Source organism: Nicotiana attenuata, chromosome 2 (assembly GCF_001879085.1).
Source record: "Nicotiana attenuata strain UT chromosome 2, NIATTr2, whole genome shotgun sequence".
NCBI classification, from domain to species: Eukaryota; Viridiplantae; Streptophyta; class Magnoliopsida; order Solanales; family Solanaceae; genus Nicotiana; species Nicotiana attenuata.
The window spans coordinates 56,999,274-57,022,819 of NC_031990.1; the positions used below are offsets into that span (position 1 = coordinate 56,999,274).

Consider the following 23,546-nt stretch of genomic DNA (forward strand, 5'->3'; position numbering starts at 1 on the left):
AACAACTATCATATTTTAAAAAACTATATATTTTATTGATAGAATATTAGATTAGTTAGTATTTTATTTGAACTTTATATTTATTATTTTTCAAATAAAGATAAATTTTATGCATTCAGATGTTAAAAATCAAACAGTCTTAATTTTTAGTATTTAGATCTTAATACACATCTTCATATATTCAGATGTGTATTCAGATTCATATGTCTTAATCTTAATACACATCTTGATATTTAGATTCAGAGGTATTAATCTCAAAAAAAAAAAACAAATGAGTTACTTTTAGTGGCAACTAAAGGTCGCCAGAGAAAACAGCTTACTTTAGTGGCGACTATTTCAGAACGTCGTATGATAGCATAGGTGGGAGAATGTAACTTAAAACGACATTTGAAACGGACGATATTTGTTCTAGAGTGTGAGTCATGGGAGTTGCATGGGTGGACACTGACCAAGGAAGGTTGGAGCAAAAACTCTATCAAATTTAGTAAAGTCCTAACGGCATTGCGCGTTTTTGGGCAAAACCCCAAATCAATATTCGTGGAGGAGAACCGGTCTGCCGATATCATGAAGAACCCACGGAAACCCATCAACGGCATATCGCGTTTTTTGGGCAAAATCCAAATCAAGGTTCCGTTCCTGGTTTACCGATATAATCGCTCCACCTCTCCCTCCCTTCATCCAACATTATGTTACAGGATACATACCCATTTTTGGCTAAGTATTTTTTGCTACCTGTCATTCCTTCAATTTACTATTTTTATATATGCTGCTTTCTCTTCATTCCGATTCTCTTATCAATTTGTTTATATCAGTGAGTGGTGGCTTCGTTGAAGAGACGCTGCCATCTCTCTAATTGTTGACGATGACGACTGGTCCAAGTGATACTATGCAACTCAACAATCACACCGATCTGGAGGTTGGCTCCTCTCATCTCAATGCCGACGGAGCAGACGATTTCTCTGATCCTTTCGACATTGCCAACACCAAGAATGCCTCTTTTCAGGCTCTTAAACGCTGGAGGGTAAGTCTTTCTAGTGCCTATTCCCTTTTCACTAATATTTATATTCCTGCTATTTCCTTGTCAATTAACTTCTTTGATCATCCTATTAAATGTTCAGCTGCTTGATTGACTATACCGATGTTCTACTCTGTCTCTGTTGGACTTTTGTAGGATGTGGTTTCTATTCTTAATGATTAAATTCTGAGTATACCTATGCTAATGAACTCTTAGGAGCCTTACAAATAGCTTTTGCTCAGTAATTTTCATGGTGACTAAGGTGTTCTTTTGTGTCAGAATTTGCGACTAATACGTTTTAAGGAAGTAATCTGTGTTCACGCATTAGTATCTCATTCTTCCTGTCTAGAACTTAAGAAATAATATATCAACCTCATCCTTTATCTTTCTGATTAACCTTTGATCACTGACAGGAAGCAGCACTTGTGCTTAATGCTTCACGCCGGTTTAGGTATACTCTCGACTTGAGAAAAGCTGAAGAGAAAGAACAAAGAAGAAGGAGGATCAGAGCACACGCTCAAGTCATAAGAGTAATGACGAAATCCATTTCTACTGTGTCCTGTTGATTGCTTCAATGAATATCTGACTATCGTTTGTTTGCTTTTGTAGGCTGCACTACTTTTTAAGCTTGCTGGACAACGAGCTATTGGTATATACTCTGCAAATCCTCTCTACTAATGCTTTATGTTGAATGTCTATGAGAGTAGTGGCTTCCCTTGCATAACACTGGTAAAAATAAGTAGTCACTGGCATTTGGTTCATTGAAGGTTTTAGATGGTGATTGGAGTTTAGATCTCCAGAAATGCATCCATGACATGAGAAAATTATGAACAAGAAGAATATTGACTGATTAATCTATCAGCAACCTTAGTTGCTTTATTTCTTAACTCATTGCTCGGGAACTCTCTCTCTATATATATATCACCCCTCATCTTCTTTTTCTTCTGTCTATCCACAGAAAATGAAGTGAAATGATCAATCTACTGAGATCATCTACTTGTAAAATTCTTCTTTTTTTTTTCCTAGGTGAATATTCTGTCACATTTTACCTGCTTGGTGCACAGGTAAAGTTAGTGCTGTCATTTTGTTTCATGGTTACAAGATTTTTCTATCAAGGGACCTATCTTATTGGCACAGAGTTTGCACTCTGTTCTCCCTACTCTTGACCTAATTATAAATTCTTGCATAGCCACGTTCTATTGTAGCTATCATTCACTCTTCTCTTGGTGAAGGAAAGAAGAAACAAATGAAAATTTTGCTCCTGTAGATTCTATTGTTTCTCGCCTTTGTCCTTTGAAGCACATACAAGGTAGCCAAGCTGCCTAAGCTAGTTTTGAGGTAGACAGATTAAGTGCTTGCAAAAGTTTCAAGATCTTAAATATAAAATGAATTTAAGGCCTATAGTTTTCTGCAAGCCTCTGTCTTTAACTGTTGGTAGCTTAGATACTAACTTTCCGTATCAGCAACTAACCTTAAAATCTGCCGTTTGCTTTGTTTTTGGTATTTGAATTTTTTGTTAGTGTTGGGTACTGAAGTTTCTCCTCCAGCTCCCACTGGTGACTATGGAATTTCACTTGAACAGCTAGCTTCAGTGACTAGGGATCACAATCTTTCTGCATTGCAACAATATGGAGGAGTAAGTTAACTTCAGTAAGTCATAGTGTATCTAATATAAAACCATGCTATTAGAAGGGGTTCATCTCTGTAGGCGTACTGATATTGATGTTGACATCTTTCAGGCCAAAGGTTTATCAGAGATGTTAAAAACAGATATGGATTCAGGGATTGTGGATGATGATGTTGAATTGTCAAAAAGAAAAAATGTGTTTGGGGCAAATACGTATCCCATGAAAAAGGGCCGTAGTTTCTTGGTATTAATTCTATCTGAACTAATCTTATTGAATCGATTTCTGTAAGGAGAAGTGAGATGTAACTATTATCTTTTTCTTTTTTCTCTAGCGGTTCCTTTGGGAGGCTTGGCAAGATCTGACCCTCGTCATCTTAATTGTAGCTGCTGTACTATCGCTGGCACTTGGAATACACACAAAGGTATTTTGCTCTTTATATTGCAAGTTTCAGTCATTGCCAAAATAGATTTATCTTTTGATGTTAAAAGCTCCATATTCTATTTATTTTTTTTTTCTACCCTTTATCTGTTTTAGGGAAATTCCAAATCTCTGAAAATTTCATACTTGTCCACTTAATTTGTATGTTTATAGGCCTTCTTCTACTGCATAACACTCTGGTAGTACTTCTCCATTTCAATCATCCAGTTTTAATCCTGTAAGAAACAACTTCATATATCATTCCATACTCTTGAAAAGACGAGCCTAGATATCTAAATTGTTTGCATTTTGGCACTGCAATCCCATCTAGCCTCACCCAACTTCTCTCTTCTCATGCTGACTAAACTTACATTGCATGTACTCGGTCTTACTTCTAGCTATCCTAAAATCCTTACTCTCGAAGGTGCTTCTCCATAGCTCAAGCTTTTGGTTGACACCTTCTCTAGTTTCGTCAATTAGCACAATATCATCAGCAAATAGCGTATACCATGGGACCTCATCATGTATTGCGTTGGCTAGCTCATCCATAACTAGGGTAAATAAGCAGGGGCTCAATGCAAAACCCTGGTATTAAAATTTGAACCTACTGTTAGGGGAATCAGAACACAAACAAGTATAGAACAGAAAATTAATGGATGGTCATCGATTGACTTAGGAAATCAGAAGATTTTGCTATTGCATTTAGTGATGATTGTTACTCATTAATTTATACATGATTATTTATACAGGGCCTGAAAGAAGGATGGTATGATGGTGGAAGCATAGCTTTTGCTGTTCTTCTTGTTATTCTTGTAACAGGTAATTCCTTTGATTATTATTTGTCTACTTCTTTTTATCCAAGTGAATGGATTTTATAATTTATTAAATTCCACTTGTTATTTTTGTAACAGGTAATTCCTTTGCTTCTTGTTTGTCTACTTCTTTTTATCCAAGTGAATGGATTTTATAGAAGTCATTAGATTCTACAGTGGCTTGGCTGCTTTTTCTTTTGTCAATCTCAGTTTACTGAGTTCATATTAACTTTTGGCACAAATTGAAGAATAGCCATTGCCATTCAAGAAAACCATGAAACTCTACAGAATCAGAAAAAAAGATATTTTTTTTTTGATTTGCACCGGGTGTCCGAGTCTCTTAGAGCCCCGACTAATCCCAGGGGTGCACAGGCCCTCGGCAAGGAGTTTCCCGCAAGTGCACCACGGTTAATTCAGGTTTTACCCAGTCCGATGGCCCTCAGAAATTGTTTGCACCCAGTGGGTTTCGAACTTGAGACCTTGAAAGGGAGCAAACCCCAAGGCTCAAGTCAATTGCCACCAGGCCAACCCCTGAGGGTTAGAAAAAAAGATATTAACCTCTCATAATTTCGCTTAAACTGATAAAAGTCCTAGATGCAGCTTAATTTTCTACTGTAAACTTCTTCTCTTTTATTCACGTGTTTAGTTTGGTCAAACCATACCATTCATGTTGCAGATTTTGGATCCTATTTAGTTGATATTTTGGTTGCTAAAAGAACAATTTCTTTCTTCTGGTTAGCTACTGGTAGTTTTAATTCTCCACAGAACAAGTTGCATTCTTTAATGCATTTTCCTTCCTATCAAATAAATTGATTGTTCTCTTTCTCTTGATTATGAAAAAGGTGCTCTTGATGTTCTTCAAGAGCTATCCACTTCTTCGCTGATTTGTTTTAAGTTTAATTATTTTTACTCGTACTTCTTTTTCTTTGAAGCGGTCTTCTTCTTTCCTTTCCTGCTAAATTCTGAGTTTTAGTTTCTGGGGTGAGATGTATTCCTGCGAGTATTGCAATGGAATAATTTAATGAGTTGGAATCTTGCTAGTGGGTCATCGTAATATAGCGTTCTTTCCTTTTTGCTTTGAAGGAGAGCTCAATTTCTATGGTTCTCCTCGATGCATGTTTCTTTCAACTGATTAACTTGTATAGACAATTAGAGTGGTTTTGCTAGTTCCTATCTTTTTTTTCTGATTTGTTTGTATATTTCGGGTTTGCGGTGTAGTTCAGTGATCAATTGATTGATTTGTTTTGTAATTTGTCATTTAGCAACAAGTGACTACAGACAGTCCCTGCGATTTCAGAACTTAAATGAAGAAAAGCGAAATATCCAAGTAGAGGTAATTGTAGTATTGGAATCAAAGCCTCATTACAATTATAGTTATTACAATTCTTGTCTTCTAGATGATAAACAAACTACTTGAAAACGATTTCTAAAGGTTATTAGAGACAGCAGGAGGGAGAAAATATCAATATATGAAATTGTTGTTGGTGATGTTGTTCCTCTCAGCATAGGCGATCAGGTAAATGTGGAAGTATAGGTTTTTTCGACCTCTTCTCTAGTCAATTTATGATCAAAGAGCCAAAGCTTTTGTATTCTTCCAGGTTCCTGCAGATGGAGTTTTGATTTCTGGTCATTCGCTGGCAATTGACGAGTCTAGCATGACAGGCGAAAGCAAGATTGTAAGCTGGTTAGACCTTCTTGCATTGTATGTGTTAGCTCATCGATCCAAATAATCTTAAATATCATATCATTTTTAAAGGTAAACAAAAATCAGAAGGCGCCTTTCTTGATGGCTGGTTGCAAGGTAGCAGATGGTGCTGGAACCATGCTTGTAAGATCATTTTATTTCCTTCTTTATTTTCTTTTTCTGGTCTCCCCCATCCATTTGAGGATTTAGGAGCCAATAGAACCTTCATTAGACTATTCAAGATATTTCCTTTTGGAGCATTTAGACATTTTTCGCACTAACTGAAATCACCTATTGCAGAATTTCTATGAGGACAAGTAGTCCTTTTGGTCTAAGTTGCTTGTAATTGTATAACACCTGTTTTTATCATATTCTGTTCTGATAGTTTGCATCATGATATTGTCTACTTGATGATGACCTATAATTGAACTTAGCATATGCTGTATTGGAATTGTCATGGTTTTAGAATACTCTTTTTCAACTTCAACTTCAAATATTCTTTGTTTTTTCAACTTCAACTAAATATTGTCCAAACACGTACTAAATGTTTTGTCTACCCTTATCATCATCTCATTAAGCATAATTTTTTTATGTAGGTAACTGGTGTAGGAATCAATACTGAATGGGGATTGTTGATGGCAAGCATATCAGAGGATACCGGTGAAGAAACTCCGCTGCAGGTTATAGTCAAAATGTGATGCTCATCACTATCAACTTCTTTACTTGTTATATCCAGTCTATGTTTAGCTTCCAATGACAATATGGCAGGTGCGCTTGAATGGGGTTGCCACCTTTATTGGTATTGTTGGCCTGGCCGTTGCACTCTTTGTGCTCATTGTTCTTTTGTGCAGGTAAAGGTATTTCTTTCATTCGAAGCCTTTCTGTATGGTTTGCATGCTAGATATTGCATTTGACTTTAGATATTATGTCCCAGGTTCTTCACTGGAAATACCAAAAATCCAGATGGGACTACACAGTTTGTCCATGGAAAGACCAGTGTTAGTAAATCAATTGATGGAGTTGTACATATCATCACTGCAGCTGTAAGCTCTTGCTGATCAATGTTTTAAGTTTTATCTTACAGGCTTGCCCTTTAGGCTTTGTTTCGGTCATGAACTGTAACGTTGTGGAAACCTTTTGTTTCACTGCTCTTAGGTACTGTCATTCAGAAACCTTTCGTTACTATAGCACAAATGTGGACAAGTGTCATGTCCAATGAGGATTACTGACATGTGAGAATTTAAATCTAATAAGATGCTGTCTATGTTAGATTGAACAGATAGTGCTCTACTTTTCATTAACTCTAACAATCTAAATCTTACTTAAAATATGTTTATAACCTACCAATGAATGTAGAAGTGGCGTACTGTGTGTCACATATCAATCCCTGAATCTTGAATGACCCGAACTAATTGGGGTCGGCTATATGAGTCCTCCATATCCACTTTTTGTGTATGACATATTGTTAGAAATTAACAGTGCATATAAATTGTATTCTAATCATTCGATAGACTTTTTGTCCTTTCTCCTACCTTCTCTAAATGAGGGCCACGGTTTTAAAGTTTTGAGATTCTCCAGTAAACTTGCCCTGGATGGACTTGCATTGCACCAAAAAGGGAGTGAGGGAAAGACATGTTCTTAGATTCTCTTTATGGTCTCCCCTTTTTGGACAATATCCTCTTGTACTTCACATTGTTTGATGGTTAAAAAGTGTGGGGGAAAAGGATTTAGAGATGGTAAAAGAGCTCCAAACTGTGTTCAGCAATCTGTTAGAAGAGCCCACATCTTGATATTATTCGATTTTGGCTTTGCCTCCAATAATGAATGATTTGATCCTTCGTATAAAATTATTTGTCCATGTTTTGTTGTTCTTGTAAGACAAATAAGTTTCTCACAGATTCAGAACCTACTAATTCTAATGTTGTCTAACTAATCCAACAAGTTCTTCTCAGGTCACAATTGTGGTTGTTGCTGTCCCTGAAGGTCTTCCTTTAGCTGTTACATTGACGTAAGTATCAAATAAAGGCTTCTTACTCAACAGCTTTTACTTAATCTTCCGGTGCCTTATAATTCTCTTAAATCATTGCCTGTTGTAAATCTTGTGACAGTTTAGCATACTCAATGAAGAAAATGATGGCTGACAAGGCTTTGGTACGTACGTTGTTACTCCTTTTCCATATCTGTTTGATTGGTTAGTTAAATTATATCAGAATGTCGATATTATTGTAATTGTGCCTGAAATAGTTACTGTAATTAATTTGCAGGTGCGCAGACTTTCAGCATGTGAAACTATGGGCTCTGCTACAACTATTTGCAGTGATAAAACTGGAACACTAACTCTGAATCAGGTGGCTTTGCAGTTTCATGCTTTTGATCTTCAGACTGACACCTTCAACTACATCTCGACTCTCATTCACAGATTTTTTGACGACTAATATGCTTTCTCTTAATGCAGATGACAGTGGTTGAAGCCTATATTGGGGAAAAGAAGCTCGATCCACCTGAAGATGGTTCACAGTTACACTCAGCTGTTTCTTCTCTTCTGGACGAGGGCATAACTCAGAATACTTCCGGCAGTGTCTTTGCTTCCAAGGTACCCTGTCTGTTTTTCCTTGTCTCTCTACATTATCTCTTACTTATGTACCATGTATATTGATGGCTCTAGGGTGGCAGGCATTCATGAAAAAGTTTGAGATGAGAAGTCTTAACAGTCTTCTTAGATAACATTTACTCAAAATGCTCTTGAATGTTAGTCCTCATAGATCAACTGTCCTGATAAAAAAGCATGTAGTAGTATTTGGATCAGCTGTTTTACACCACTTCATCTTTCCACCTTCAGCGCAGCCAATTCATCTAATTTTAATTCGTTATCTGATCTGCAGAAATGATTTCTTGTTTACTTTGGCATGCATGTCTAGCTACCCTTGTCTCATTGTGTTTTTGACTCGGTTTCCCCTCTTTGTAGGATGGAAAAGGAATAGAGGTTTCAGGATCTCCCACAGAAAAGGCCATTCTTTCATGGGGTGTTAAGGTAGTATTAGCAGATTGTCCTTCTATTTAATTCTGTAAATCAACAAAATCTGCTTGTTCAACTAATGCACATCTTATGCAGATGGGAATGAAGTTTGAAGTTGTCAGATCACAGTCCATAATTCTTCATGTCTCTCCTTTTAATTCAACAAAGAAGAGAGGAGGTGTCGCAGTTAGAGAGCGGGTAATCAACTTATCTGATATTCAAGTGCTTGCAGCTTCATAATCCTGTTAGCTTTGTTAAGGTTTCTTTAATTTTAAATAGATGGAGATAACTTATGTCCATTTAGTGAGGCTTTATTTCTCTACATAATGTAATGGGAGAACTTAGCATTTCGGTGATCCTTTTTTCATATACAAGTTAATAATTGAAACCTAAAGACCTTGTGAGGCTTCATGTATTATGCTAAAATCAAAACAATCAAGGTCATCGTCTGGAAGTAAGTGTTTGAGTGATGATCTACAATAACAAGTTATCTCTTCTGACTTCTGAGTCGTCATAGGCTAAGTTAATTTATTTACGTCGTAAATCAAAAGATTGTGTTGAAAGGTCCTCAGGCATTAAGAACCAAAAATCCCTAGAAATGATATATATATGCCCGGTGCTAGTGATTCTTTGGGACTAACCTTAGTGATTCCACTGAAAATATCGTCTCTTGTTATTTGTATGATTATCCTGTGAAAAATAAGCAATGTTGGTTTTTGGACTATGACATTGGTACATAAGCGTACATGAAATAAGGGCTTCATAGGATGAGAGCTGGAAGATGGGCTGTGGCCTCTTTGGATTTTCAAGATCATGCATTCTTTCTTGTTTTTTTATTGGCTCGCAGATAGTTTCTTATGCTAATACACTTTGTGATTTCCTCCAATCTATATATATGGTGTGGATGAACTATTTAAATTATCTTCTCATTTATGAGGTTTTGAATTGTATATTTAACTTTTTCTGTTTCTTCCTTTGCAGAGTGGCACTCAAGTTCATATGCATTGGAAGGGTGCAGCTGAAATTATACTGGCATCATGTACCGAATACCTTGACTTAAATGGCTGCTTGCAATCCATTGAGAAAGAGAAGGTTAGAAGAAGTTAAGATTAGTTACTAAGAGATAACATTACTGGCTTTGACAAAATTGAGTCTTGTTAACACTTCTGCTGACTTTATGCTCTCCCAAATTTTGGTATTGAAAAACATAAGCAAATTAGGAATCAGAAAAGGACGCTTTAGCGCAGGCTTCCTCCTTTCATCACTTTTTAGTAAATATGTTGGCTTCAGGATTTTTTCAAAGAAGCGATTGAAGATATGGCAGCAAAGAGTTTGAGGTGTGTTGCCATGGCATACCGAACTTGTAACGTAGATGAGGTTCCAACTGATGAAGAACAGCTGGCATGTTGGGTTCTACCAGAAGATGGCCTTATTTTGCTTGCTATACTTGGTATAAAGGTACATGTTCCGTAAAGTTGTGTAGTTGGGATGTATGTAGTTTCTTGAATATTGTTCTACTCATGTCCTCCTTTCTTGGTAATTTTTAACAAATCCAATACCATATCCTTCAGTTACTTTGTTAATCTTATGTCTGCGGCACAACATGTACTCCTTCCATCCTGCTTTTCTTTGACCTGGCTCGACTGTCGTTGGGTTTGAGAGAAAATGGTTTGAATTTAGTTATTCTGTTTGACAGGTATATGTTAATAATAATTGGAAGTTATCATAAGATTCGATGATGTCACATCCTATTTAAAAGAATATAAATTTGTGCAGTATACGACATGGTACATATTTATGTAGTATTTAATTTTAAGAGTTGTATTGCAAGTTCTCTGTACCTTCACTAGGTAGAGGTAAGGTCTGCGTACACACTACCCTCCCCAGACCCCAAGTATGGGAATATACTGGGTATGTTGTTGTTTGTTGTTGTTGTATTGCAAGTTCTCATTTATCTTTCTTTGCCTTTCTACATAGGATCCTTGTCGGCCAGGTGTCAAAGATGCAGTAAGACAGTGCAGAGATTCTGGTGTTAAGGTAATCTTTTTGTCTCCCAAATTTTGGCTGCATATTGATGTAATAATAACCAACAAGGTGGTACAATGGACCATATAATCATATGCTAGAACTTTGTCAGAGTGAAAACTTTTACTTTGGTCCAAGGTGATTTCTTTTAATTAATTGAACCTATTTTCAAACATGTTGGACCAGTCAATTATACTAATTTTCGATGTTTATTCTATCAAAATCTATCTTCCTCTTTACAGGATTTTTTTTGTGAAATTATAGGTCTTGAATGGAATTAAATATTTCAATTATTAGTCACCTTGTATGATGCTATTAGCTCAGTATTAAAATTGTCATGGTCCTGTACGCACAGTTAGCCACATGATTGTAACTTACAATTTGAGGATATCTGGAATGCGTTCGTTCTTATAAGAAACAATTTTACAATTTGAGAACCTTTAGGTGCGGATGGTAACTGGAGATAATATTCAAACAGCTAGAGCAATTGCCTTGGAGTGTGGAATTTTAACTTCAAATGCAGAAGTCACAGAATTTGAAGTTATTGAGGGGAAGACCTTCCGTGAGTTGTCTGAACAGGAGCGAGATCAAGTCGCGAAAAGAATGTCGGTATGTTATCCATGAACTGGGATAGTAACTGACACATTTTTAATCTATTTGTATCTCCAGTTTTATGTTGGCACATCGATAAAAGTAGAAAGCTGGTTTTTAGGTTATGGGGAGGTCATCACCAAGTGACAAGCTTTTGCTTGTGCAAACACTACGTAAACTAGGGGAGGTCGTTGCTGTTACTGGAGATGGAACTAACGATGCTCCTGCACTGCATGAGGTCGGATGACTTTCTTATTGCTTTCTGTTTGTTCAATTGTTTAGTTATTTTTTCCTTTTTTGTGTCGTCAGTAGCTGATCCTATGTACTTTCACAAAAAGTGGGTTGATCCTTGATAATATCTTATAAAGACGCAATCTTTCTCTTTAGAAGTATTATCAAGGGATAATCATATGATGAAGATGATCTTTTCTCTGTTCCTAATATTCTTCTCTTGCTTCTCTCTCAAAGACGTGATATCCCTTCAAAATGTTTCCTTTTTTATTCCTTTAACATTAGAGAGCAAAAATCCTTTCTGATTTGTAAGTGGTTATTAGTTTTAGCAATCGGCACCTAGCTGTTGGTGGGGGCCTAGGCACTGAGAACGGGTACATAAGGGCCCTTGCATTGTTTTGTGCACCTCCAGTAAAATGATTTGGTTTTTCTAGGCATTGGTTTGTCTTTCTAGATTCGGTGGATCTTAGCCTAGATATCATGTTTGACTTGCACAATGACTAGGTTAAGAGTTGTAAACCTAGTTTTTGATTTCACGAATAGATTATAAAAGTAGTTTGACGAAATGTGTCAAACCATGTGACTATTTGGGGTTAAGTATATGAGTTACAGTTTCCTATGACAATATTTTGGGTCTGACTAGAAAATATGGATATTCATAATCACAGTGGATGTAGTACAATTTGTTTGTAGCTGGTAATGCCTCCAATGGGAGACCACTGTGTTTTGCTTCAATAGCCATTTGATAGACCTCAAATAAAATGATTCTCTTTGGTAAGTAAATGTATCATGACTTGATGCTTAGGGCTTAAGGATATTGCCGAGGCTCAGGTGCTGTATTTTAGTCTGGAATAAACAGCTTTTTGTGCCTAATTACATTATTCTCTTAGATATATCAGAATTTCTGTGTTTAGCTAATTTCATTGTGTTTCAATATTTAGGCCGACATAGCCCTTTCCATGGGCATCCAAGGAACAGAAGTCGCAAAAGAAAGCTCTGACATCATTATCTTGGATGATAATTTTGCTTCAGTGGTGAAGGTGAGTTGGAGAATCTCTTTCGGTGTTTAGAAAATTTTAGATTACTTTCTAGAGATTAATTTTCTGTGATTATAACTCGACTATGTACAATGTCAGGAATGCTCATTAAGTCTTTTCACCGTTAAATACAATACATTTATATAAACTTCAGAATTCTGATGAGAACATCTGTTGGCCTATGGAGGTGGGTTTTGAGGTCAAAAACTCATTAAAGCTCATATATATGTATTCATGTTCTGTATTTTATTCAATCTTGGAAGATAATTTTGCTAAAGTGCGAAGGTGAATTGGACTAACTTATAATGCCTATAGAATGTAAAATCTCATTCTGCATCTGTTACGTAAATGTTGGATCCTTAGCCAGTAAGTATTAGAATAGAGTCTGAACTTTCATTAAGCCTCAATCACATAGGATGTCGGTAATGCTTATTAACCCTTTTCACTGTTAAATCATATTTATCGGAACTTCAGAATTCTGATGAGAACATTTATTTGGACCATGAAGGTGAGGTCGAAAGCACATGAAAACACAGACGTTGTTCATATTCTATATTTTTTATTTTGATCTTGGAAGGTAATTTTGCTGAATTTGTGAAGGTGACTTTGACTAACTTTATAATGCTTCTAGAAAATGTGACTACTCATTCTGAGATGGTCTGACTTTCATTGATTTTGCAAAAATGTGTAACATGGGCTCATCAAAGTTTTAAAGTCAACATGAAAATTGAAGTTCCACCGAGATTCTGTTAGATGATGTAGTGACAAAGAGGGGGCGAGAGGGCAGGAAAGAGGAGTCAGAAAATTAAAAAAAAACAAGCAGTTCAAGCTTCTTTTTATCTTGTTATTGCATCCCTTGGCCTTTGCGTCGTCAAATTTCCTAGTGGATATTCTTCTTCATTAACTGACATGTCTTCCCTTGAGCCATGTTTATTTGATAACAAGGAGAAAGCAGCCAAACGCTGAGGAAGAAGATGATGTGTCGTGTTAAATCTGTTTTGTATCAGCTGGTTTTAGTTTGTCAGTGGCTTAGTGTACTAGCATAGATGAAAAGCCATGGTTCTCGACTTAATTTATCTCAATGTAGGTTGTACGCTGGGGCCGTTCTGTTTATGCAAATATTCAGAAATTCATTCAATTCCAGCTCACTGTTAATGTCGCAGCTCTTGTAATCAATGTTGTGGCAGCAGTTTCTTCTGGTGATGTTCCTCTAAACACAGTGCAGGTCCTCTCTCTCTCTTTCTCTCTCTCTCTCTCTCTCTCTCTCTCTCTCTCTCTCTCTCTCTCTCTCTCTCTCTCTCTCTCTCTCGACCTACACAGATGCAGGAACACGTGTAGAAATTATAATTACTGATTACATAGGTATAAATATGTAATATGTACATGTATAGTGTATATGTGTGCTGTGTTTTCATTCAGCGAGTAATTAGGAATTACAATATTGTAGACTGCAGGATATATCTTTCTGCGTTTGCTCAAGGATACTTTTTCGTTTGCAGCTTCTTTGGGTCAATCTAATTATGGATACTCTGGGAGCACTGGCTTTGGCTACTGAACCACCAACTGACCATCTTATGCATAGACCTCCTGTTGGTCGAAGGTCAGTGGGAACTCCATGGGAATTTAATATATTATCTCCTTACATTCATAATATTTTTTATAATTTCGAGTTGTCACAAAATGAATTATGCCACAGAGCCTGCTAGATTGAGTTTTAAAATTGTGCATGATAACCATGATCAGTACATCTATAAATATTTCTGGGAATGTAAGCTTGAAGCATATTTTTTTCTTCTCCTTTTTCCATTAACTTTTTATGTGTAGTAGATAATGACTCACTGTATTCTATAGTATTGAGAAGAAATTAATGTAATGATGCATCTTTTTCCATTTCTCATGATGTGTTCTTCGAAGTCTTTCATTGCCGTCTTCCATTGTACGAGGATTCAACTAATTTTGAGGGACATTCCTGGTGTTCTTATGCATCAACATTTTATCCACTTATTTTCCAAAAGGGAATCAAGATGTAGATTTTACTACTAATTGGTTTTGTTAGCTTCTCTGTTATTTGTTTAATGGCAGAACTCCTCACTTAGAGGAATAAGATTCATCACGGGACAGATATTTTTATCTAAATGAAAATCGCTTGCACCTTCTGTATGTCTCCCAATAGTTCTGATGGTTTTCTAGTTCACGGCTGTGTATATGATTCTTATGGAAAAAGAAAAAGAAGCCAGATGCAGAGTGTTGTTTTGCTTATTTTACTGTGTTGCAATAATTTATTCAGGCTATATACATGCTCTGATACTATCATTTGTGAAACTTAGGGAACCTCTGGTAACAAATATCATGTGGAGGAACTTGTTTATTCAGGTCTGGCCTTACTAATATAAGACATTATTGTTTCATTTTATCTTGTTATTCACCTTAAAGAAGAAACTTTGATAGCACGTCTTTTTTTATTAAGAAAAATCGTTATTTTTCTTTTCTGCAGGCTCTCTACCAAGTCGGAATCCTTCTTGTTCTCAATTTCCAGGGCAAGAGTATTCTCAGCTTAGAGCATGATGACCCAAAACATGCTAATATGGTGAAGAATACCTTAATTTTCAACACATTTGTTTTCTGCCAAGTAAGTTTTTCCATCTAAATGCAAAGCAGAAGAAGGATGTGTCTGAGATGTCACTAAAATTTTATTCTCTTATCTGATGAAAAAGGAAAAGTGTGTATGCTGTGTATTTCTTTAAATGGTTATCCCCTCTGTCGATAATCTTCTTTCTTCACTTGTGTTATTCAAGGCTAGATTACACATCAAGCCTCAGACATCTAACTAGTTCAAATGCAGATATTCAATGAGTTTAATGCTCGAAAGCCAGATGAAATTAATGTCTTTACTGGCGTGACCAAAAACCCCCTCTTTACTGGGGTTGTGGGAACTACTTTCATACTTCAGGTGAGAGATCATCAACTACGCGGATAAAGGTTTCTGATTAGAATTCTTTCATTTTGTTTTGTCACTGACTATCATATTCCTCCATACAACAGATCATTATCATTGAGTTCCTTGGAAAATTTACATCAACAGTTAGACTCTGTTGGAAACTATGGTTGGTTTCACTTGCCATTGGTATTATCAGGTAGCGTACAACAGGGTTTTTGGTTGGTTTGACTAGACATTATCTCACACATCTCAACATCTTTGTTTATTGTCACAGCTGGCCTCTTGCCGCTGCGGGAAAATTGATCCCAGTTCCGAAGACCCCCTTGGCTAAGGTCTTCATCAAGTCGTATCAGCAATGCATTGCAGCTCGTAATGCATAAATGAATTCTTTTGGCTCAGCTGTTGCATGCAGGTCTACTGTCCTACTAGATTGTATATATGTATAGTACATATGAGTAGTAATTGATAGTTGCTGAATAGGAAGAAAAAAGAACCCAAAAAACATTAAGATAGATATTAGAAACCAATCCTAGAGTATGTTGTTTATAGTACATGACAGATATGTATACTGTCCACTAGGTTGTAGAATAGTTAATACAATGTAGGATTTTAGTATTTGATAATTATGACTAGAAGAAAAGAGAACCCAAAAAAAGATTGAGATAGGCATTACAAAGCACCCCGGAAGTATGTTGCTTATAGTACATGATAACTACGTATTTTTTTTTATACAGAACAGGAGTAAGTACAAGTATAAATCTTGTTTATAGCAATTTGTATGGCAGATATGTCCATAAAAAGCAACCTGAAGGTATGTTGCTTATAGTACATGGTAAATGTGTATAGTAATTTGTGTATATGTGTATGTATGGCAGATATGTATATTTTTTCGCAGAACAGGTGTATAATTTGTAAGTGGTGGTATATGTGTCGCATTGTGCTTTTGCCTGCGTGTGCTTTATGGATCTGAGCCTTCCGCTAAAGCATTTCAATTCGTCAACATTCCTAGTTGTAGTGTTGTCTTTGTTCTTACTAGTTGGAGGTGTAAAAGAGTCTTGGTTATTTTCTTTTTTCCCCTTTCCTTGGTAATTTGGTTGGTGTAGCAGTTCTGTTTGCATTCGCAAATGCTATCAGGAATAGCATTAATCTAGTGCCAACGTGCCCTGGTTAAAACCTCTTATTATTTTTTGATCATTTGCCAGTATTTATATTAATCCAGTGCACGTTGTATTACAGGTGTGTTGCGCTACTGGTTTCATGTTTTGTACTTTGCTTTAACATAATAAACAAAAGATTTTCATAGAAACGCATAGCATTTATGGATTTGTTTTCCTCAGGAAGAGGAGCTAAATCCATCGGTGACATTTGAAATACGTGCCTCATCTCTGTTCCTCTTCATCAAACGTGCAAATTGTTAGTTAAAGTTGACAGCATCATAATGAAACTCGAAATCCCCAAGATTTTCCATTCAAAACCACTATACTTGTATGAAAATAGCATATGTCCAACAAATGATAAACTTAAACACAATTTGGTTGAGGGTGGTGAAAGGGGGGAGGGTGCTTGATCTCTTCCACCAAGATCTCCACAAATGAACCCCAAAAAGGACTATCTAAATATTGATCACTACAAATTTTAGAAGCAAACCTGTGTCTTCTGTAAACAAAACTCGAAAGAACTGCAGGACAAGAGAGCCCATCTTAATAGTAGTATCATATAAGTGTCATTTACCTTTCTTCGCAATGAGCTAGCAGAAGCATGAGTAGGCAAAGTGGTTCCTTTTTGAGACGTAATGAGATATGTAGTCTGTTAAAGAAGCAGAGGAACCAGAAATATCAGCAGGAACAAGTATCTGAGTCTTCCCAGAGGCGATTCTCTTGCCAGCCACATTGGCATAAAAGAGCCCTGAGATGGCTGGTACAAATACATCACTCTGAGAACACATGTAAAAGTCTATAACTTTCTCCAGTTCTGAATTCTCTGTGTCAAGAAATTTTGCCTTTTTGTCTATGGGCATTATGCTTTCCTGCAGGTGCATTTTGAAGCAATTCAAGAGTCGAAACAAAGACTAAACAACAAACATATCTGGAAACGTGTATAGACTAAACACAAAATCTGGTTCACATGAACTGAAGAAACTGTACCTTGGTGTATGTTCTAGGAAAGAGATCCTTTAATGCATCAAGGCTGCTATCCCATCTTGATTGAGTCAGATATATAGTTGTATCTTTGTTGAAACCAAGTTTTCTAAAAAACATAGCTATTTCCTGTGGACCAAAGCAACTCTTTGATCTAGAACCACTGTTCCCTTGACAGCTCTTTTTCTCCAGTATATCAACCCTTAGATCCACGGCAATAAACTGTCCATTTGATTTCCTACTCAAAGTTCTTAAGCGCTCCACCATAGATTCAACTACTCCATTAACTTGAGGCTGAAGCTCTAAAGTTCCAAACATTCCCAAACATGCAATTGCGTCAATGTTGCTATTGTCTTTCAATTTTTTCATGTTTACTGAAGGAAAATAAGTGGCTAGCCTTATGTTCCCCTTTGATCTGAATATCGGCTCAATGTTATCAACAATGTATTCTTCAGTAATCCTACTAGGAACCTTCACAACTGCTAGGTTCCTTATAGATGGCTGGGATTTTGTTACTTTTACCACCCCATTTAGGCTTTTCACAAAGTGCTCAACATCATAAACCTCTTCAAAGTTCCTGAAAGTCACAAAATTATGAGCTTCGAATATGTCAAGAGAACTACTACAGAAATGTTCTTTTGCAGTTAGAACTGTACATATTAAATACTGACCTTCTATCACCAGGTTCACTTCCCCTGATGTCTGGGAGTACAAGATTTGCTCGCAGATATCTTGCTATTACCACTGCATCAGCAATCTGCAAAATTGCCACAGAGAGAATACGCAACTAAATTCAGTCTCACTCATCCTGTATTTCTGCTCAATTGGCCTAAAAACTTTTGAAGGGGTGAGGGGTAAGATACCTGAGAGACGTGATATTCAGGACCATTAGTAAGCGAGAAGGTAACAAATCCTTGTGATTCGTCAGCTTCCTCTGTTAGAACACAACCATTTAAGAAAAATATGCTCATCTAAAGTAATAAGATAATTAGTATAGTAGTATAAATAAGAGAGTGAAGTATTAAATCTCTCACCAATAAGCGGTATAGGCAAACAAGGTTTTAGAGAAGGCCCATCTCCATCGATAACCAGGCTTTGCTTTCTGGTACTATGAATTGATGTGTCGGAATCGACCTTGGTAAACATAAATTACAAAATTAAATCAGAATTTATCAAATTTGTAAATTCTATTAGTAAAGTGAAAAAAAAAAAGAAGATTACTGAATAAATTTACTACTAGTGGTAGCATCTATCCACCTTTGTGGAGTGCTCTTCAATGTAATTTAACTGGATCTCTAAATACAAAGTGATAAACAAGATGCAATATCTGAAAAAAATATAAGGTAGAAAATTGGTGAGATCTTTCGAGAAACTGGGAAGAGTATTCTAGGTAATGGCTGCCAAAGCTTTACACAAGTTTACATTTGAAGATGCTGAATCGAAATTGGAATCATAAACAGAGGTGGAACCAGGATTTGAAGCTTGTTTGAAATTCTAGTTCTTTTAAGTTAGTGGGTTCTAAAATAATAATTTATACATATTCCTTGAATTTCACGGGGCAAATACAGAGTCTACACACAAAAGTTAGGGTGTTACAGGGGAGGAGAGGAAGTAGCAATGTTGAAGATATATGAATCAATATTAAGGAAGGAAAATGAAGATAGTCAGTCTTACAGGAAGCTGGGAATCAAAATGGTCGCGCTTGATCATGTCGCCGAGCATAACGAACATAGTGATAGTAAGAACTCCAGCCAAAACCTGTCTCGGATCCACTCCCATCTTTGATCTTTCTGCACCACCAACTCTACTCAACTCTAGTGTGCAGTGTAGTTTCGGACTATGACCAAACACTATTTATTATTAATCCCAATAATAAATGATGGGATTATAATATATATAGAGAGAGAGATGGGAACAAGCAAAGAGCAGAAGCTGGACTGACTGTAGTAATACACACACTACAACGTTACCAATTACTACTACTATATTTTATACTCACTCCGGTTCACGATCAATTTGCTTTTAGCACGCCCATTAAGAAAATAATAAATTCTATACAAAAATACCTACTATGACTAAACTACCCTAATTAAACATTTAATGTGAGGAGTAAGAAAACTTTTTAGGAATATGTACATAGGGGGTTATTTTGTAAAAACAAATTGAATTCTTTCTTGATTACATAACTGGACACTTATTTTGAACCAAAATGACAAAGCAAATTGATCACTTATTATGAACCGGAGGGAGTATTTTTTTTTCGTCCATGGGGGGTGGGTGGGTGGGTGGGTTAGGGCCCAGGGGAGAAGTGTTAGTGTTTAATGTGTGTGTGTTGGAGTAAGTTAAAAGTTGGTCGGAGAGGGTGCCTGGGTCTCCTCCTATCCCACCGACACTTCTCCTCTTTTTCACCTAATAAGAAACAACCCCACCTTTTTATCTCTCAAAAATCATTTGTTATTTACTCAAAACAGATTTGCTGCCCCTTTCCCTTGAGCAATGTAATTGTGACCTATGTTGTTCATAATCTCCGAAAATCTTGTCGGACACGTGTTGGATTCTCCAAAAATAGTGTATTTTTGGAGAATCCGACACGGATGCAGCAGTATTTTGGAGAGTCCGTGCAACATAGATTGTGACAACTTTAATGTTCCCAAAATCTTAATATAGTGTTTTCTTTACATTTTAACCTCAGATAAGTATAAAAAGCATTTAGATTTATGATAGTAACAACGTCTTCTTCCGGCAAAACCATTCTAGTTGTTTCAAACTTGTTCGTAAGAGGATTGATCGTACTACCAACGAGTTCAACTGAATTCAATATTTTAATATAAAATATAAATATATATGTTAAAAATGCTTTTAAATGAGAGGTGGGTGAATGTATCACATATGATTGGGTTTATGAGTGAATCACAAGAAAAGAGGGATGCTGAAAGCCAGGTTGTATTAGACAAGTGACCCACTGCCCTTCACTTCACCCTCGTGACTTACCTGACTTGTGTCACTCAACTTGGCACGTGCCTTTCTTTCCTTTGTCTATTATCTCCAAATTTATAGTACTACTACTCCATATGGTTAGTATCGAAAAGATTAATAAGTATGACAAACTATTAAACCTATGATGAAGGGAAAAAGGATGATTCTTTTGTATCTAATAATTAGTTTAATCTACTCTCCATCAATTATTGCTTTGATTAAGTGCCCTATTGGCTATTACTCCTTAACACACTCTGTTTCACTCCGAAACTTCCTCTTCCTTTTTTATTTCCTTTTTGTTTCTTCACCACTTGACATGTTTGGAAATTCTTAAAATTTTACGCCTTCAAGCTTTGTGTATACGGATGAAATCGAGGTTAGCGCACACCCTGATTTTTCAGTGGATCAAACGCAGTAACAGTATGAATATATGAGATCGAAATCTCCAAGACCTCGAAAAACATGGCAAATTGTTGCATACGACTAATAGAGGGTCGTGATATCCGCACCCAACCGGATATCACAGCCAGATCTCGCCGATGTCGGTAGCTGCTAATAGAGGGCCGTGATATCCGCACCCAACCGGATGTCACGGCGCATATCTCGCTCGATGTCGGTAGCTGATCAGTAATTAGCGAGAAATGAGGTCTTTTACCTTTTTTAGAATTGTACTAGGGATGAAACTCTCCTACTATATAAAAAGGAAGCTTTTTATGAAATAGGACACATTATAACACGCGAACCAAGGCAATACAAATTCATTTCTCTGTTTTTTAGCTATTGCAGAGTTCTTATTTTAATGTTCATTCTTCGTTCATAAGTGGCTTCGAACCAAAGGTTCGATCGAAGGCGAACAACTGTCCAATCTAAGTTCAAGCTAGGCCGTGATATTACAATTGGTTTGATTGTTCATTTTGTCTTTAACTCATTTATCTAACATTCTTGATTATTTATGTTGAATCAATCTTCATATCCTTAAACCTGTACAATTTAATTGTTATCCGTTTTAAGAGTAAACACTTTGACAGTACAATATAAATAAAATTTTGATGGTTCTAACAAAAAATTTAATGAAGCGGATAGAAAATTTTCCCATTAATTAAAAATTGAGTAATTAAAGGCACAAGTAATAGCAGCCAATATAAAGAGAGTCAAACAATTTGCCAATTTTCTGGTATTAATTAATATAAGAAAGGAGACCAGAGCGGGGATGCTGCCGTAATTAAAGGCAAGATAGCAAAGTAAATTGGAATACCCACCCACTAATGACGACTGAAGTGGATCCGCTGCCCCATTCTTTATTCATATCAACAGCACCAATATTTTTAGTATTAAACACTCTCCTAAATCTGGATATATATATATATATATATATATATATATATATATATATATATATATATATATATATATATATACATATATATATATATTCCCGGATACGTAACTTACATTTTTTTTCCATTTACACAGAAAAAAGTTATCCACTTCCCAAAGATTTTCACTAGGTCCGCCGTTTGCCCGCGAATTGGAGGTTCTTTGCTATTGGCATTAATATAAATTTGCTACTGTATATCTCAATTTTGAACTTTACTTGAAATGGAAAATACTTGGTTAATTTGAGATAACGTAGAATGAAAAATAGCACGATAGATTTCGGAGGAAGTGAAGTGAAATACTATAAATAGAAGGAACTTATCATTCTTAACGCTTCCATAGTAAGACATTTCCTAGTACTAATTGTCGACAAAAGATTCAGTCCCTAATAATTACGAGTAATATGATGATTTGGTCGTCCAAATTTATAACTTAATCTTGATGATATTTTTGTCCACCAAAACGGTGAGTCATAGGTTGTGGCAAAATCATCACGATGTTCAAGATTCAATATTTGATGTTCAAGATTCTATATACTCCCTTCGTTCACTTTTACTTATCACGTTTTGACTTTTCACGCCCCTTACGAAACAATGATTGACATGATAATTTTACCACAATAACCCTATTAATTGATACTCGATAATTGGACCCAAATTCCCATACGTATTTTTAAGAATTGGTTACCTCTTATAGCAAAGGTTGATACCTTATTTATTTTAAATAAATACCCTTTTAAAAAATTATATTCCATAGCTACCTTTTAATTTTTTATAGCCAAATATCTATTTATGATCACCTCATACCCTTAAGCCATAAAATAAGCTTTGTATTATTTTTCTTTCTCCACTCAAATTTCTCCTATCCCCTCAAATTTCTCGTATCCCTTACCCATATCTATTCTCGCTCTCGCTCTCGCTCTCGCTCTCTCTCTCTCTCTCTCTCTCATATTCCACCTTCTTCTTAATACCAGAACTCCCCGGCAAAGCATCAAATCCATCTAGTTGAAGGAAGGGATACGTTTAATGTATTCTCCCTCTATTCTCCATCCAGTTGAAGGAAGGGATACGTTCAAATCCATCCCCTACCCTATATCTATTCTCCCCCCCCCCCCCTCTCTCTCTCATCTTCCACCTTCATCTTACTACTAGAACTCTCTGGCAGAGCATCAGAATTAGAGTTTTTCGGCGAAGACTTTTGGGCTGCCGAGCAATCATCCGATATAGAAAATTTCTCCGGCGTAACAACGGCAACCGGAGGCAACACGGTGACGGCGAGATGATATTAGGGCTGTTCTTGAACAAAGATGACGGAGTTTGGGGCTGAGCAACTTGAATTTTCTATTAATATATTTCAATGTATCTCGCTGTATTTCCATGTATTTCATTGTATTCATTGTCTTTTTTTCATTGTATTTCAATGTATCTCGTTGTATTCCATGTATTTCATTATATTCACTATCTCGTTGTATTCCATGAATGTATTCATATATTTTTTTTAATTAATATAATTTATGTATTCAGATGTATATATGTATTCAAATTGCTCTATTTTTATTGTATTTATCGGCTAGAAAATTTTTTAGCATATTTTCTCTGAAGATTGCTATGTTTTTGGGGTATTTTTCGGTTGAGAATCTTTTTTATAACTGGAAATACAAA

The 23,546-nt window shown here is 36.1% G+C and overlaps 2 protein-coding genes across 3 annotated transcripts; one reads left to right on the forward strand and one right to left on the reverse strand.

Annotated features, from left to right (window-relative positions):
• LOC109210844 (calcium-transporting ATPase 9, plasma membrane-type) lies at positions 382–16,466 on the forward strand. Of its 2 annotated transcripts, XM_019374317.1 has the most exons (33): positions 382–1,021; positions 1,429–1,545; positions 1,625–1,664; positions 2,536–2,651; positions 2,755–2,886; positions 2,975–3,064; positions 3,810–3,879; positions 5,135–5,205; positions 5,305–5,388; positions 5,471–5,548; positions 5,629–5,700; positions 6,153–6,236; positions 6,325–6,407; positions 6,491–6,599; positions 7,509–7,564; positions 7,665–7,707; positions 7,821–7,904; positions 8,012–8,149; positions 8,522–8,587; positions 8,669–8,770; positions 9,554–9,664; positions 9,863–10,030; positions 10,550–10,609; positions 11,042–11,206; positions 11,310–11,426; positions 12,361–12,459; positions 13,544–13,681; positions 13,956–14,056; positions 14,784–14,829; positions 14,951–15,085; positions 15,299–15,406; positions 15,499–15,590; positions 15,669–16,466. In XM_019374317.1, exons 1-33 carry the CDS (start codon positions 863–865, stop codon positions 15,772–15,774), a joined length of 3,240 nt encoding a protein of 1,079 aa, XP_019229862.1. In that variant the 5' UTR covers positions 382–862; the 3' UTR covers positions 15,775–16,466. The 2 variants fall into 2 exon arrangements, with proteins under 2 accessions (XP_019229862.1, XP_019229870.1); XM_019374325.1 differs by lacking the exons at positions 382–1,021; positions 1,429–1,545; positions 1,625–1,664 and having other exon boundaries at positions 2,579–2,665.
• Positions 16,834–19,488, reverse strand: LOC109210858 (uncharacterized protein At1g04910-like). Its single transcript, XM_019374335.1, has 6 exons — positions 19,207–19,488; positions 18,567–18,666; positions 18,396–18,466; positions 18,204–18,289; positions 17,539–18,109; positions 16,834–17,420 (listed from the first exon to the last, which is right to left on the reverse strand). Exons 1-6 carry the CDS (start codon positions 19,309–19,311, stop codon positions 17,142–17,144), a joined length of 1,212 nt encoding a protein of 403 aa, XP_019229880.1. The 5' UTR covers positions 19,312–19,488; the 3' UTR covers positions 16,834–17,141.

Coding starts and splice junctions, on each gene's coding strand:
- LOC109210858 (XM_019374335.1), bottom strand. CDS start 19,311: ATGGGAGTGGATCCGAGACAGGTTTTGGCTGGAGTTCTTACTATCACT. Junction 18,290..18,395: donor CTGAATATCACGTCTCTCAG/GTATCTTACCCC, acceptor GCAATTTTGCAG/ATTGCTGATGCAGTGGTAAT. Junction 17,421..17,538: donor TTCCTAGAACATACACCAAG/GTACAGTTTCTT, acceptor ATGCACCTGCAG/GAAAGCATAATGCCCATAGA.
- LOC109210844 (XM_019374317.1), top strand. CDS start 863: ATGACGACTGGTCCAAGTGATACTATGCAACTCAACAATCACACCGAT. Junction 5,389..5,470: donor CTCTCAGCATAGGCGATCAG/GTAAATGTGGAA, acceptor GTATTCTTCCAG/GTTCCTGCAGATGGAGTTTT. Junction 7,708..7,820: donor TGATGGCTGACAAGGCTTTG/GTACGTACGTTG, acceptor ATTAATTTGCAG/GTGCGCAGACTTTCAGCATG.